Source organism: Leucoraja erinacea, chromosome 29, assembly GCF_028641065.1.
Source record: "Leucoraja erinacea ecotype New England chromosome 29, Leri_hhj_1, whole genome shotgun sequence".
Lineage (NCBI taxonomy): Eukaryota > Metazoa > Chordata > Chondrichthyes > Rajiformes > Rajidae > Leucoraja > Leucoraja erinaceus.
Genome location: NC_073405.1, coordinates 13,340,084 through 13,357,012, shown reverse-complemented (window position 1 = coordinate 13,357,012; position 16,929 = coordinate 13,340,084). Strand labels below are relative to the sequence as shown.

The 16,929-nt window shown below is 42.1% G+C and overlaps 1 protein-coding gene across 1 annotated transcript in view; it reads right to left on the bottom strand.

Moving 5' to 3' along the window:
- The window catches only part of LOC129711184 (A disintegrin and metalloproteinase with thrombospondin motifs 6-like), a 187,662-nt gene that overhangs the window by 42,990 nt on the left and 127,743 nt on the right, over positions 1-16,929 (bottom strand). Inside the window, exon 14 of the mRNA XM_055658645.1 lies at positions 16,038-16,101. Within this exon, the coding sequence (XP_055514620.1) occupies positions 16,038-16,101 (64 nt within the window). The remainder of the gene's footprint in view (positions 1-16,037; positions 16,102-16,929) is intronic.

Genomic DNA, 16,929 nt, shown 5'->3' with positions numbered 1-16,929 from the left:
TGTACAACACATGTGTTATTTGTCTCATAAGAACAAGAAGGATTATAGAATATTAAATTATAAATTGACTAAACGTTTGAGTAATGTGTCTTGACCAGTAGGAGGAATGTGGAACGTGGAGACAATTGAAGGCAGAGAGAGAGAGTGAGTGAGGCAGAAAAGAAGTGGGTGGAGACGTAAGATAGTAGATAGATGGATTACGCCTGTAAAAGAGGAATTGAATTGTGGAATAAAGACAGAACTATTAAGATGAAAGTACTTCAGATGGAATGCCAGTGGGCAGAGGAATAGGAGATAAGGCCTAAGGCAGAGAAAGAAAGCACTGATAAGAGTTCAGAGAACAAACCCGGTGCCGGTAAGTCCTCTCGAGGTCCTCTCGAGACCCTATGTCTGGCAATGGCGACCCTGTCTATAGAAGAAGGGGGAGGTGGCCAATCACAATCTGGATCACAGTCCAATCACAGCTCGGACCACTCCCATTTTGAACATTAGGCCGCCCACCATTACATTAAACTTCTGCCTTTGTTAATTTTACAACAACAAGACGACTTTTGCAATTTAAAGGAACTGCAAGCCTTAAACCTTCCCAGTCCCAGTTCACAAAGTCCCAGGGGAATTTCCTAGCTTGCTAATTAAGCATCAATTCTGCAAATTGGTCCCCACAGAAACAAAGATTATTTTAAACAAAACGGCTTTTGTCAGACAAAGGAGGGGAATGTAAAGTTAATACAGAGAGACGTCTCTAATGTTTTGCACGATTTTTTGGAAACGAGGGGGCTGCGCCACTTTGGCTAACTCCTCTCAGATTAAATTTGTGTACCTGATGTGTATTTTGCCTGTTTATTGTACTTGTTTTCTTTCAATGTTCGAAGGGTAGTATTTATTCAAACCCAAAAGCTCTCTAAAACGTATTCTAGGATGTTCTTTCAAGTTGTCACTCATCCAAGTTCTGTCTCTTATCTAACTAGAGAGCTCAGAGTTCTTTTCAAGGCTATGCTGCCAAAATACTGGCAGCTTCATTTTCCTGTGTTCAGGATTTTGCTATGTCTATTTCATTTCTCCCAAAGCCTATCGGGATACTTGACATCCAGTCCCAGGCTATATTTATATATTCATATATATGCCTCTTTTGATGCAATAGTCCATGTCAGATGAAATAGGATGTCATTGAATGAGCTTGCAATCTATGAAAATTAATTGTTTATTCTTTATTTTCTCTTAACTTTAAGTTTATTTTTTTTCATATTTCTTACCTTTTGAATTAAGTTCAAATATAGACCTGAATTCCACGATGGCCACGTGGCATACAGGTAGATGTGTTAGATGAGCTTGGAGATGCCTTTATCTCCGAACAAAATCTGTTAATTTGAAATTGTAAATTTGGGGAGATAGATTGGAACAATTGGGAATATTTTTAAATTGTTATTTTTATATAATGATCTATTTTAAAGGGTTTGCCTTGTAGGAAGTTAAAGAGTAATCTCACATCCCCCACCGCCCGTAGAATTCTGCCTTTTATTGTTGAGGTGCATGCCTCTGATGTAGGAGTGGAAGCTGTCTTTCCACAACGTTCTCTTCAGGACCATAACCTTCATCCGCATGCCTTTTTCTCTCATCGCCTTAAGTTAGCCAAGAGAAATTATGATACAGACAATAGTGAACTCCTGCTGGACAAATTAGCTTTAGTGGAGTGGGAGCAGTGGCTGGAGGGAGCTGAGCATCCTTTGTTGTTTGGACAGATCACAAGAATCCGGAGCACATTCTGACGGCAAAACTCCTCCATTCTTGTCAGGCAAGGAGCCCTTTTTGTATAGGTTCTAAGAATACTAAATCTGCTGCGCTTTCTTGCCTGTTTGATCTGTCCCAGACTGAGTCCCTGGCCGCATCCTTGGAAACCGTGTGGACCAGCTAGGGGAGTATTCATGGATATCTTTAATCTCTTTCTACTCTGTTCTGAGATACCCACCTGATTCAAGAAGACCACCATAATCCTGGTGCCGAGGAAAAGCTAGATCTCATGCCTTAAAGACTACCATCCAGTGGCCTTGACATCCACCATCATGAAATGTTTTGAGAGGCTATTTATGGAAGGCATTAAATCCAGTCTACCAAGCAGCCTTGACTCATTGCAGTTTGCCAACTGCCACAACACGTCTATGGATGATGCCATCTCCCTTGCCCTATACTCATCTCTTGAACACCTTGATAAGAGAGACACCTATGTCAGACTACAGCTCTGCTTTTAACACCATTGTCCCATCCAAGCTCATCACCAAACTCGTGGAACTTGAAGTCAACACTCATCTCTGCAACTGGATCCTTGACTTCCTGACCAACAGACACCAATCAGTGTCCTCTTGGATAATCCTCAATACTGATGCTCCGCAAGGATGCATTCTTAGCCATTTCTTTACGCCTTACACCCACGACTGTGCAGCTAAGTACAAATTAAATTCAATTTACAAATTTGCAGACACCACCGTTGTGGGCCAAATCAAATAATGACGAGACGGAGTACAGAAAGGAGATTGAGAACTTTGTGTCGATACAACAACCTTTCTCTCAATGACAGCAAGACAAAAGAGTGATGGATTTTAGGAAACAAAACGATACACATATGCTGGTATGCATTGATGCAGCTGAAGCAGAGATGGTTGAAAGTTTCAAATTCCTAGGAGTAAATATCATCAGCAACTTGTCCTTGACTACCCATATTGAAACAAATGCCTCAACTTCCTTAAAAGGCTTAGGAATTTTTGGCATGTCCACAACAACTCTCACCAACCTCTACAGGTGCGCTGTAGCATACTTTTTATTGGGATGCATCACCCATGGTTTGGGAACAGTGCCATACAAGACAGCAAGAAATTACAGAACATTGTAGACACAGCCCAGACCCTCACAAACCAACCTCCCTTCCAATGACTCAATTTACACTTCCCACTGCCTCCCATAATCTAGGATGAGTAGTACCCTGGGTCAGCCTTCTCCCCTCTCCCATCAGGCAAGAGATATAGAATGAAAACGCATACCACCAGATTCAGGAACAGTTTCTTCCCAGCTGTTATCAGGCAACTGAACCATCCTACCAACAACTAGAAAGCAGTCCTGAGCTACTGTCCACCTCATTGAAGTCCCTTGGACTATCTTTAATCGGACTTTACTGGACATTATCTTGCACTAAACGTTATTCACATTATTCTCTTCATCATGTATCTGTATACTGTGGATAACTTTATTGTAATCATGTATTGTCTTTCCGCTGATGGTAGAACGCAACAAAAGCTATACACTGTACCTGAGTACAGCATCAATAATGTTTTGAAGATTTGAGAACCTGTCCATTGCCTCTGTTCACTTTCTCTCCTGCTGCTCAATCAATAACTTACCTTCAATTTCATGAATCCAATTCCTTCTAATTTTGGAATAATGGATGAAACAATTAGACTTTAAGATAATTCAGTACAAACAGACCTTTGTCAATTTCAAAACAATCCAGAAAATAGAAATGGTTTAACTTGGAACATGAACAACTAACAAGGGAACAGGAAAGAAAACTCTGGAGGAAAGTGTAGAGAAGCCTCAAGGGTAAAGCAAGGAAAATCTCCTCCAGAATATTGATAAATTAGGCTGAATAACACGATTCATGCTATCATGGCAATAAGGAAAATAAAATCTGATAACCAAGGCAAGGTTTAATTTCTATGTCCACTCCCAAGTCCTTTGCCAAATATTCATTTCATTTATGAGTTTTGGCTGGATCCTTCGGTAATCTAATCATGTTTAGTAACTCCTAAATTAATTTGTTCAAGCAAAATACTCAAAGCTATTGCCAAAATTGACATACAAAATCAATAACATAATAATTTCTGATTAAGACTTCTGGCAACCTTTCTGCCATGCCAGTTTTCATGATTTACAGTCTGAGAAATACTATGAGCGCACAGACTTCTAACATAAATGTATTTCCAGATAGCGCTACAAAATTCAGACATGACAATGTATGAATTCACATCATGTTCAAAATCTATCGATTTTATCATACATTGTTTTATGCCATCTTGTTGCTATTTGGAAATCAAAATCTGGCAGTGTATATCCTTGTCAGTACCATGTTTTCTTATTTTTAACTCAACCTCTTTTGGTTGGTTCATTATTGTACTTTAATATTTTGTACTACTTCAGATTGCACTACAATACGCACCATTCTGCTGTTTTGCATTCATCATCGTTTTTTATTATGGTATCTATCATTATCATGTATACTGTGTACTTACTCTACGAGCTATCTGTGAACAAGGAATTTCATTACAGCCTGGTGTAAATGACAATAAAGTAATGTGATCTGATCTAAATTATAGAAGTTCTCATGAAGTAGTGTATCAAATGCTGACATACTTTATTCTGTCTTCAGAGCTTCTGTGCAATCCAGTTGCTCTCAGAAATGGATACACATAGCAAGCACCTTCCTTGATTTTGGACATGGCTGTGGGCAAATTAACAAAAGTCATACTTAACAAGAATAACTGCTCAAGTGGAGGGGGAGAGATACGAAAAAAGGCTTTTAGCTGGTAATATTAGTTTGACATGCTCAGGGATCAATTCTCCTACCTGAATCTCAGGAAAGAGTAATGCATTAACAACACTTAATTAAATATGCACTTATAGCGCTTTCTCACGAGGCGACTTGACGCAAGAGGTAACCAGAGTTGAACATCGTGTGAACCTCGTACGATAACCGTACGGCATTCGTGGACCACCGTGGACCACCGTGGTGCTAACGGCAGGTACTCGTGTAACTTGTTGACTCGGGAGAAAATTTAAGCAAGCTTGAATTTCTCCAAGAGTGACTTGTACACTTGTGGTTGAACATTGAAACATTATATGGACGTAGTGGCCAGTGCGATATCCGTAATAACTCTTGCGTTTACCGTGGGAACTCCTGCGAACGGTGAACCCGGAAGCTGGACAGAGGGGACAGAAGGTGAGTAAAAAAGGTGGTCCAGTTATCCCTCGGACGTTGAGAATTATTTATGTAGTCTTTAACCGTTTGAGTTTTAGTTTATTTTAGTTGTTGGCCACTCACCATTTGGTGTGACATCTAGAGTCCTTTATAAATGTCTGTATGTTAATATGTTTCTGTTGGAGGCTCCACATTTTATTATAGCCTGAAGTGTGATAAAGCTTTTAACTCAGCAGTTTGATTGTCAGTGCTTGTTTACCTCATTGTTAAATAAATATATTTTTTACTATCAGATTGATGTCTGCAATTCTTCATTAACACATCACTACACGATGAATGTCTCTAATGTTATAATCCCTCTCATGCTGAAACACAAAATAGTTGAAGGGAGGTGATATCATCACATTTTCATTCTTTTTCATTTTTGAGTGTTCAGGTCCCTCAATTGCTGAGCTATTTAAACGTTTGAAAGTTTCACCTCTCAGTAGATAATAAAATAAGACAATCATCACGGTCAATGTGAGACAAAGCCTTTATTCCTATTTGACAATATAAAAAGTCGACTTCTTGCACATATTGAGAGAAGGTGCATCACACCAAACAACATTTGTCTAAAAAAGGGCTTCACAAACATGAAAATCAACAAATGAGGCACGCTAGATTTTTTTTAAACAGATTCTATTCATTAACCTCCGCAACAAGCCTAAACTCAGGCAATAAAAGGGACAATGCAATGTGCTAAATGGCAGGTTTAGCGGACGACCATCTTATAGGAAGCACTTTTCAGAGGACAACACTTTAAAGTGAAACAAAGAGAAGTAAGCAGGATTACAACGGGACATTATTATCAGCTTATTTTCTATGCATGTCTGCTAACATGCAGTAGTGTTCCTGTGGTCGGCTACCCATCAATAGAGCTGTCCTGCCACGGCACACTCCCCAATTGTGAATTGCAATAAGCACAGAGATGGCCTCTTTGCTCTTTCCCACTGTATGTGCCCGAGTTACCTTTGAAACGCTGCAGTGGGACCATTTCTGCCTCGGTTGCACCACTTCTCCATGTACCTAGTGGTATTCCCCCTGTGTCACTGTCCACTAGGTCACCGTCCTGGATGGCTGTTGCTGATCCTGCAGCTGCACCTCTCATTCGGATCAGGTTGTGCAGAACACATGCTGCATATACTATAGTCTCCACATTCTTGGGCTTCTGCTCCATTGTCTTGAGCAAGCATCTAAATCTGTTTGCCAAGATGCCAAAATAATTTTAATCTCACCCTTCTGCCTTCGCGCAAATGTCCTCGATTCACATAGAGGGCTGCTGCATACAGCGTGTCAATGAAAAACACCACCATCCTGCACTCGAAACTACTTAGTACAGGCATGTCTCCAAATGAGCCAATTCAACCAAGGGAGGATATTTATAGTGTGTGAAAAAAAAGTTACATAATTTGTGCCACGTGATGATTTAACAACACTTCACAGTTCACAATGTTCATTCAAGATTTAACGAGAAAGCTCGGGAGACGGACAAGCCACTCGCACAAATAACAGAAAGGCCGAGTACCCGTGGGAACTCTTTATCTACCCCCCGTTATATCGTGTGATATCGTGCTAGACCACGACCACTTCACTCTGGTTACATCTTGCGTCAAGTCGCCCCGTGAGAAAGCGCTATTAGTGAGTCTGCTAACTGTTGCTACCACAACTTTACAAAAAACCTTACCAGTATGGTGAGGTTGACCAGAGCAAAGAACCTTTATGGAATTTGCTCTATTTTAAATAGTTACTAGACCAAGTGCAGACCCGTTGGGTCTGCTCCCCCAATGGTGTGATCCCCCAACCCAATATTCCACCATGCACCCGTCTCCTCCAACGGAACTGAAGCCGTTCCCAAATGTAAGATTCCAGCACTCCCCTGCCTCCCTCAGCAGTGGATTGGAAACATAGAAATTAGGTGCAGGAGTAGGCCATTCGGCCCTTCGAGCCTGCACCGCCATTTAATATGATCATGGCTGATCATCCAACTCAGTATCCCGTACCTGCCTTCTCTCCATACCCTCTGATCCCCTTGGCCACAAGGGCCACATCTAACTCCCTCTTAAATATGCAATGAACTGGCCTCAACTACCCTCTGTGGCAGAGAGTTCCAGAGATTCACCACTCTGAAAACAAATTCCAATTGCACCTGCCCTGCCTGCTGCAGCAGTTCCAATTGCAATACCAATTGGCCCTCCCCCTCCTGTTGAAGCACTTGAGATGAAAAGTTCAGAGTGTTCCTGTCTTGCAACTTTGTTTTGAAGTGTGTTGGAAGCTGATAGGAAGGAGCAGCGAATCAAAAGGAAGAAAAGCAGTCGGCGGGCGGACAGACGGCAGGCGGCAGCCACAGACTTTTATATAATAATAGATAGATAGATATATTGCTGTCCACTGCAGCATTTGCTGGATTATTGAGATCGCCAAGTCTCAGTGTTCAAAGAGAGCTCACAAAATTCCATTCTTTCACGCCGGAGATCAGCAGGCAGACCAGCCTTCAGGGCTTCCGACTGTGGTAGTGAATCAGTGCATACGTTCAACTTAGCCGTTGGCCTCCATTTTCCAGCTGTCATTCACTTTGCACCACATGTTTCCACAATAAAGCATGTTCCTGCAAGATCTAGCAATGTCTCTGGCTGGCTTCTTTAAAAGGTGCAGGCTGACTTTAATCAGTTTAAGTTGATTTCCGTGCAACTATAAAGTTACTGTTTTGAGCCCACTGTTGATGACTCCACACAAAGAACAGGGAGGTAATCCTTAGAGGTATTCATTCTAATCAGAAGCTGGCATCCTCCCTGCATTTCGACTAATAGGCATTCACTGTGGTCTCCAACCCTGAATCCAATATGTGCGTTGTTTCAATCGACAAGACTACACTTAACAAGCATCAATTGTAAATGGGATGAGTGCATGTATTAAAACATTTTTTGCACCATGAAAAAAATCTACTAGAGGAATGGAGAAGGGACATCGCAAGTCTCTCCACCTCTTCTAGTAACAGCTTAAAACAGGCATACAAATGGGAACAAACATTGTATGCCAACAAAAGCTTTTCCCTGTATCTCAGTACATGTGACAATAATTAACAAATACCAAAAGTGTGCTACCATGGACTGAAATTGAATTTGAGGGTAATTGATACACTTCTGATTGTGGCTTTGAGTTGGGGTCATGGAGAGGAATGTTGGCTAACTCAAAGGAGGGGGTGAAGAGTTTGGAAGGAATGGAGCCTGCGATTGGGTGTAGTGATCAAGCAATTAACCAAGGAAAGAAAGGGGATGAGAACGCCGTTTCCACCAGGATTTGCAGGGTCTTGGGGTGCTAGCTGCAGATTGAGAATACAAGAGGGTTTTGGGGAATTAGAGGATTGGGGCTTGGACATCTTGAGGTGAGTGGTTTGGGATCAGGAATATGATTGCTGGGTCAAATAGGGAAGAAGTGCCCGGAAGTAAATTTGGGATCTTTTTAACAAGCTTCCAATCGAGAAATGTACTACAAAATCATCTTGGACATTTCCAATAATAGTTGTTCTGGGATAAGTTTGTCTAGGTTTTACTATAATGTTCCAAAAGGAACACTAGTTGAAAAATATATTTTTCCCATATGCGTATGAAATGGAAAACACATTATCATAGTTGGGTGACTTGTGCCTAGAAAAGCTTCCAAGCCAATTAAAAAAAAATGACAATGAAATGCTCAACATTCCAATTCATTCTGGGAGAATTTTACTGAATTTCAGGAAAATAATTTGACTGTATCACATTTTGTGACAAAAATGTATATAACATTTGTTCTTTTTATTACCTTATTAGTTCTCATATACCACAGTCAATAAGAAAATGTCATAGAGCCATACAGCTTGGAAACAGTCCCCTCAGCCCAACTTGCTCACACCAACCAACATGTCCCATCTATACTAGTCCCACCTCCCTGCCTTTGGCCCATATCCCTCAAAATCCCCGAACTATCCATGTACCTGTCTAATTGTTTCTTAAACGTTGCAATAGTCCCTGCCTCAACTACCTCCACTGGCAGCTCATTCCATATACCCACCACCATTTTTATGAAAAGATTACCCTTCAGATTTCTATTAAATCTTTCCCCCTTCACCTTAAATCTATGTTCTCTGGTTCTCGATTCCCCTACTCTGGGCAAGAGACTCTCTGCATCTACCCGATCTATTCCTCTCATTATTTTATACACCTGTATAAGATCACCTTTCATCCTCCTGTGCTTCAAGGAATAGAGTCCCAACCTGCTCAACCTCAGACACTCGAGTTCTGGCAACACCCTTGTAAATCTTCTCTGTACCCTTTCCAACTTGACAACATCTTTCCTGTAACATGGTGCCCAGAACTGAACACAATACTCTAAAGGCAGCCTCACCAATGTCTTATATAATTGCAACATGACCTCCCAACTTCTATACACTATTCAAATGTGTGCTCTTGTTTCCAAACCACACAACAGCTTGCATCATTCACCCAACAATGATAAGCATCAACATCAAAATATTTATTTTTCAAAGTTAGTAATTGAGCTGCAAATGGCCATACAATTGAGCAGGCATCAAGGCCCGTTCAATTGTTGCTAGCATGTTGCAGGGGATCTGTTCAAAGGCTCAAAAGCAGCTGTGCCCAGAATTTCTCACTTATCATAACTACTTGCAAATAAACTTTGGTTGTCAATACAAGCACTTCATGCAATAATACGAACTGAAGGTGGGGGAATCATGCAATTTCCAAGCAGGAAGCTGGGAGTACTGGAATGCAAATACACCAATAAGTAATGAAGGAAGAAACAAGGGTGAAAATGATAGATAGCAAGGCAAGGCAGCGCCTTTACCACCTCAGGCAATTGAGGAAATTCGGAGTGTCTCGGAGGATCCTCCAGTGCTTCTACGCAGCGGCGGTGGAAAGCATCTTGTCTGGGAACATTACCATCTGGTTTGGGAATTGCTCTGCCAAGGACAAGAAGGCTCTGCAGAGAGTAGTGCGTTCGGCCGAACGCACTATGGGAACTTCACTCGCCCCCCCTGCAGGAACTATACATCAGGAGGTGCAACTCCAGAGCCAACAATATCATGAGAGACCCCTTCCACCCCTGCAACGGACTGTTCCAGCTGCTAAGGTCAGGCAAACGCCTCCGTTGCCATGCGGTGAGAACGGAGAGGTTGAGAAGGAGTTTCTTCCCAGAGGCCATTCGGACTGTAAACGCCTATCTCACCAGGGACTAACTCTACTGAACGTTTTTCCTTCCATTATTTATTATGTAAAATAATATGTGTGTTATGATTGTGTTTATAGTTTGTTTGGTTGTTTGGTTGTTTGTCTTTTTGCACAAAGGTCCGAGAGCATTGCCACTTTCATTTCACTGCACATCTCGTATGTGCATGTGACAAATAAACTTGACTTAACTTGACGTTATAAGGAAGAAGACAACGAGAGAGTGCTTTGACATAGGCCGAATAACTGCAGTTGTAGGCTTATATAAAGAATACTGAAAAGTAAGTGAAACCTGGGAGACATGTGAGCAGAAAGGCACGAATGACCAGTCACAAATGAAATTTACCCTTTAAGTGGAAATAACTAATCACTTCATAGATATGTAGAACTAACAAAAAAAGAAGCTTAAAGAGGAGATTAATGCAATGGAATGGAGAGACATTATCTTGGATGCTGTAGAATCTGCAAAGATAAAACTGCGAAATAGCCAAGGGCAGAAAACGCTTGTTGGAGTTGCGTACATACCACCAAACAGCAGTAGTAAAGTTGGGGATAGCATCAAACAGGAAATTAGGGATGCGTGTAGCAGTTATCATGGGTGACCTTAATCTACATAGAGATTGGGCTAACCAAATCTATAACGACACTGAGGAAGAGGATTTCCTGGAGCGTATACAAGATGGTTTTCTAAGCCAATATGTAGAGGCATCAACTAAAGGGCAGGCCATCCTAGACTGAGTATTGTGTAATGAGGAAGGATTAGTTAGCAATCTTGTGGTGTAAAGCCCCTTCAACAAAAGTGACCATAATATGGTAGAAATCAGCATTAAGATTTCTGATAGAGAGTGACATGGTTAATTCAGAGACAAGGGTCCTGAACTTAAAGAAAAGTAACTTTGATGGTATGAGGTGGGAATTGGCTAGGAAAGACTGGCAAATTATACTTAAAGTGTTGACAGTGAATATGCAATGGCAAAGATATAAAGATTGCATGGATGAATTACAACAATTGTTCATCCCTGTCTGGCATAAAAATAAAACAGAAGGCTACCTTGGCTAATGAGGGAAATTAAGGATAGTGTTAAATCGAGGGAAGAGGCATATAAATTGGCTAGAGAAAGGTCTGGGAGAAATTTAGAATTTAACGGAGGAGGACAAAGGGGTTAATTAAGAGGGGGAAAATAGAGCATGAAAGAAAGCTTGCAGGGAATATAGAAGGTACACAAAAAAGCTGGAGAAGCTCAGCGGGTGTAGCAGCATCTATGGAGCGAAGGAAATAGGCAACGTTTCGGGCCGAAACCCTTCTTCAGACCCGAAACGTTGCCTACTTCCTTCGCTCCATAGATGCTGCTGCACCCGCTGAGTTTCTCCAGCTTTTTTGTGTACCTTCGATTCTCCAGCATCTGCAGTTCCTTCTTAAACACAGGGAATATAGACACTGACTGTAAAAGCTTCTATAGATATGTGAAGAGGAAAAGATTAGTGAAGCCAAATGTAGTTCCCTTACAGTCAGAAACAGGTGAATTTATAATGGGAAACAAGGAAATGGCAGACCAGTTAATCAAGTACTTTGGTTCTGTCTTCACTAAGGAAGCCACAAACAATCTCCCAGAAATACTAGGGGATCGAGGATCAAGTGGGAGGGAGGAACTGAAGGGAATCCACGTTAGTCAGGAAATAGGGTTAGGTAAACTGTTGGGACTGATGGCAGATAAATCCCTAGGGCCTGATGGTCTGATTCCCAGAGAACTCAAGGAGGTGGCCCTAGAAATCGTGGATGCATTGGTGATCATTTTTCAATGTTATATAGACTCTGCATCAGTTCCTGTGGACTAGAGGGTAGCTAACATAACCCCACCTTTTAAGAAAGGAGGGAGAGAGAAAACAGGGAATTATAGACCAGTTAGTCTGACATCGGGAGTGGGGAAGATGCTTGAGTTGATTATTAAAGATGTAATAGCAGTGCATTTGTGCTGTGACGGAAAGCAGTGACAGGAGTAGTCATAGTCAGCATGGATTTATGAAGGGGAAAACATGCTTGACTAATCTTCTGGAATATTTTGAGGATGTAACAAGTAGAATGGATAAGGGAAAGCCAGTGGATGTGGCTCGGAGTGACCCTTGACAGGACCCTATCCTTCAAGGAACATCTCAAAAGAACAGCAGCTAAGGTGAAGTCCAGAAACAATCTCCTCAGTAAGCTTGCTGGCTCAAAATGGGGGGCAGCAGCCCCCACACTGCGCATTTCAGCACTAGCCCTTGCATTTTCTTCAGCCGAATATTGTGCCCCTGTTTGGTCCAGGTCATCCCACACACACCATGTGGACACCCAATTGAACTCAGCAATGAGGATCATCACAGGAATAATCCGCTCAACACCACTCCCCTGGCTCCCTGTCCTATCCAACATAGCCCCTCCACACAGCCGGCGAGTAGTCCTCACTCAAAGGATGCTCCAAAAGACCAAAAACTCCCCTCACCTGCCAATTCACATGGACATCTTCAACCCACCCACTGCTCGACTTCCATCTAGACGACCAATTTGGAAGAACCCACCACCAGCTGATTTCACCATCCAATCAGCTTGGAAAAAGGAATGGGAGTCCAAGGACATCCCAAATAAACATCTGGTGTCAGACCCCACCCTACCGGTCCCTGGCACCAATCTCCCAAGGAAGCAGTGGACGACGCTGAATAGATTCAGGACTGGACATGGCCCCTGCTTGGCCAGCCTTCACAAATGGGGCAGCAGTCCAACCCCACGGTGTGCTTGTGGAGAGGGGCAAACAATGCAACACATCATTAAAGCATGTCCTCACTAAAGAATCAAAGGAGGACTTGTCACCCTTCATACAGCAAATCAAGAGGCAACTGCTTGGCTAAAGGACTTTGCATTCGCTAAATAAATAAATAGTGGATGTGGTGTATCTGAATTTTCAAAAAGCCTTTGACAAGGTCCCACACAAGAGATTAGAGTGCAAAATTAGAGCACATGGTATTGGTGGTAGGGTATTGACATGGATAGAGAACTGGTTGGCAGACAGGTAGCAAGGGGTGGGAATTAACGGGTCCGTTTCAGAATGGCAGGCAGTGACTGGTGGGGTGCTGCAAGGCTTAATGCTGGGACCCCAGTAATTTACAATATATATCAACGATTTAGCCAAAGGAATTAAATGTAACATCCCAAAGTTTGCAGGTGACACAAAGCTGGGTGGCAGTAGGAGCTGCGAGGAGGATGCTATGAGGCTGGAGGGTGACTTTGGTAAGTTTGGTGTGGGCAGATGCAGTATAATGTGGTTAAATGTGAGGTTATCCACTTTGTGTGCAAGACGAAGAAGGCAGATTAGTATCTGAATGGTCAGATTAGGAAAAGGGAAGGTGCAACGAGACCTGGGTGTCCTTGTACATCAGTCAGTGAAAGTAAGCATGCCGGTACAGCAGGCAGTGAAGAAAGCAAATCACACGTTGGTCTTCATAGCAAGAGTATTTGAGTATAGGAGCAAGGAGGTCCTACTATGGTTATACAGGGTCCTGGTGAGACCACACCTGGAGTATTGTGTACAGTTTTGGTCTCCTAATTTGAGGAAGGACATTCTTGCTATTAAGGGAGTGCAGCGTGGGTTCAACAGGTGAATTCCTGGGATGGCGGGACTGACATATGATGAAAGAATGGTTCGACTGGGCTTATATTCACTGGAATTTAGGATGAGAGGGTATCTTATAGAAACATTTAAAATTCTTAAGGGATTGGACAGGCTAGATGCAGGGAAAATGTTCCCTATGTTGGGGGTGTCCAGAACCTGGGGCCACAGTTTAAGAATAAGGGATAGCCATTTAGGACTGAGACGATGAAGACATTTTTCACCCAGGGAGTTGTGAATCTGTGGAATTCTCTGCCACAGAAGGCAGTGTAGGCCAATTCACTGGATGTTTTCAAGACTTAGATTTAGCTCTTAGGGCAAACTGAATCAAGGGATATGGGGAGAAAGCAGGAACGGGGTACTGATTTTGGATGATCAGCCTTGATCAGCTGGCTCAAAGGGCTGAATTTCTATGTTTCTATGTTTCTATGAGAAGGCCAATTTGGAATGCGTGTAAAAATCGCAGCAGTGATTATACATAGTCCCCCCATTCAGGGCACCAATTGGGACACAGCAATGTAATGTAAATGAAAGTAGTTATGTTTAGAATTTTGTTGCATATCCTTCGCATGCAATGACGCTTGAAGTCTGCGATTCGTGGACATCACCAGTTGCTGGGTGTCTCCTCTGGTGATGCTCTGCCAGGCCTGTATTGCACAATCATTAGCTTATGCTTGTTTTGGGGGCTAGTCCCCTTCAGTTTTCTCTTCAGCATATAAAAGGCATGCTCAATTGGGTTCAGATCGGGTGATTGACTTGGCCACTCAAGAATTAACCATTTTTTAGCTTTGAAAAAACCCTTTGTTGCTTTAGCAGTATGTTTGGGATCATTGTCTTGCTGTAGAATGAGCCGCCGGCCAATGAGTTTTGAGGCATTTGTTTGAACTTGAGCAGATAGGATGTGTCTATACACTTTAGAATTCATTATGGTACTACTATCAGCAGTTGTATCATCAATGAAGATAAGTGAGCCAGTACCTTCAGCAGCCATACATGCCCAGGCCATAACACCCCCACCACCGTGTTTCACAGATGAGTTGGTATGCTTTGGATCTTGGGCAGTTCCTTCTCTCCTCCATACTTTGCTCTTGCATCACTCTGATATAAGTTAATCTTTGTCTCATCTGTCCACAAGACCGTTTTCCAGAACTGTGTTCCAGTACTCTTTTAAGTACTCCTTGGGAAAATGTAACTGGGCCATCCTATTTTTGTGGCTAACCAGTGGTTTGCATCTTGCAATGATCAAATGGTGCCAGCACATTAACCTGGTTCTCAACACCAGCAAAACCAAGGAACTGATTGTGGACTTCGGAAGGAGTAGGATGGGGACCCCCAGTCCCGTTTGTATCAATGGTGGGTCGATGGTGGGTCAAGAACTTCAAATTCCTGGGCATGCACATTTCCAAAGATCTCTCCTGGTCCCAGAACACTGATGCAATCATAAAGAAAGCACATCAGCGCCTCTACTTCCTGAGAAGATTACAGAGAGTCGGTATGTCAAGGACGACTTTCTTGGCAAACTGTAACCTGGCCATCCTATTTTTGCAGCTAACAAGTGGTTTGCATCTTGCAGTGTAGTCTCTGTATTTCTGTTGATGAAGTCTTCTGCGGACAATGGTCAATGGCAAATCCACACATGACTCCTGAAGAGTGTTTCTGATCTGTCGGAAAGGTGTTTGAGGTTTTTTCTTTATTATAGAGAGAATTCTTCTGTCATCAGCTGTGGAGGTCCTCCTTGGCCTGCCAGCCTAAAAGTTTCAAAAGGTGATGGAAAGACTGGAGGAAAGACTAGGTGCTGAGAGCTATCTTATACCTGCATTAAGGAGGCAATTAAACACACCTGAGCAATTACAAACGCCTGTGAAGCCATGTGTCCCAAACATTATGGTGCCCTGAAATTGGAGGTGGGGGGGGGGGGAAGCTATAAACACAGATGTAATTTGTACATGCAAAATGTATAAAAATATCCTTTAATAAAATCTGACAATGTGCACTTCAGCTACATGTGATGAAACTCCATTTACCATTCCTCAGCCCTCCTGCCCATCCAATCAAGATCCTACTGCAATTTCGGTCTGCAATACCACCAACCTTAGTGCCATGTGCAAATTTGTATAACAATATTAACAATTATTTATAGAAACCTTCAAATAACATTCAATAGGAGTTACTTACATCGATATTACATGATCGAAAGCGCTTCCTCTCTCCAAGACAGTAACGTCCACCAACTGTTGGTCTAGAAGAGAAGACTTTTACTAACATAGAAACATAGAAAATAGGTGCAGGAGTAGGCCATTCGGCCCTTCGAGCCTGCACCGCCATTCAATATGATCATGGCTGATCATCCAACTCAGTATCCTGTTCTTGCCTTCTCTCCATACCCCCTGATCCGTTTAGCCGCAAGGGCCACATCTAACTCCCTCTTAAATATAGCCAATGAACTGGCCTCAACTACCTTCTGCGGCAGAGAATTCCAGAGATTCACCACTCTCTGTGAAAAATGTTTTCCTCATCTCGGTCCTAAAAGATTTCCCCCTTAGCCTTAAACTATGACCCCTTGTTCTGGACTTCCCCAACATCGGGAACAATCTTCTTGCATCTAGCCTGTCCAACCCCTTAAGAATTTTGTAAGTTTCTATAAGAATTATTATTATTAAGAAATCAGATATAGTCTAATTTTGGAAATGTTACTCAACATTTCTGGTCACGCTATTAGATATATTATCAATCAAGCCAATGCAACAAGACTTGCAATCCAATTTTGCCTCCACTGAAATAAGTGGTCCTGGAAAGCCACACAATCAAATCCAGCATTACTATTTTTCTGCTATGAGTTTTTGGTTGGTTTTCTGTGCCTAATTCAGAAAAAGGTTTGCGGTGCTAAACTCTGTTTTGCTTCTGTAAATTATGTGACCCCGTTATCTAATTAGTTATTAAGCAATTTTTGCACATTGCCTTTAAATATCTGGAGTGTAATTTTCTAAATATTCAGCAATATTAGGATTAACTTTTCTTTATGATGAGGGTTTAATCATTTGCTATGTTAAAATGCATTATGAAAATA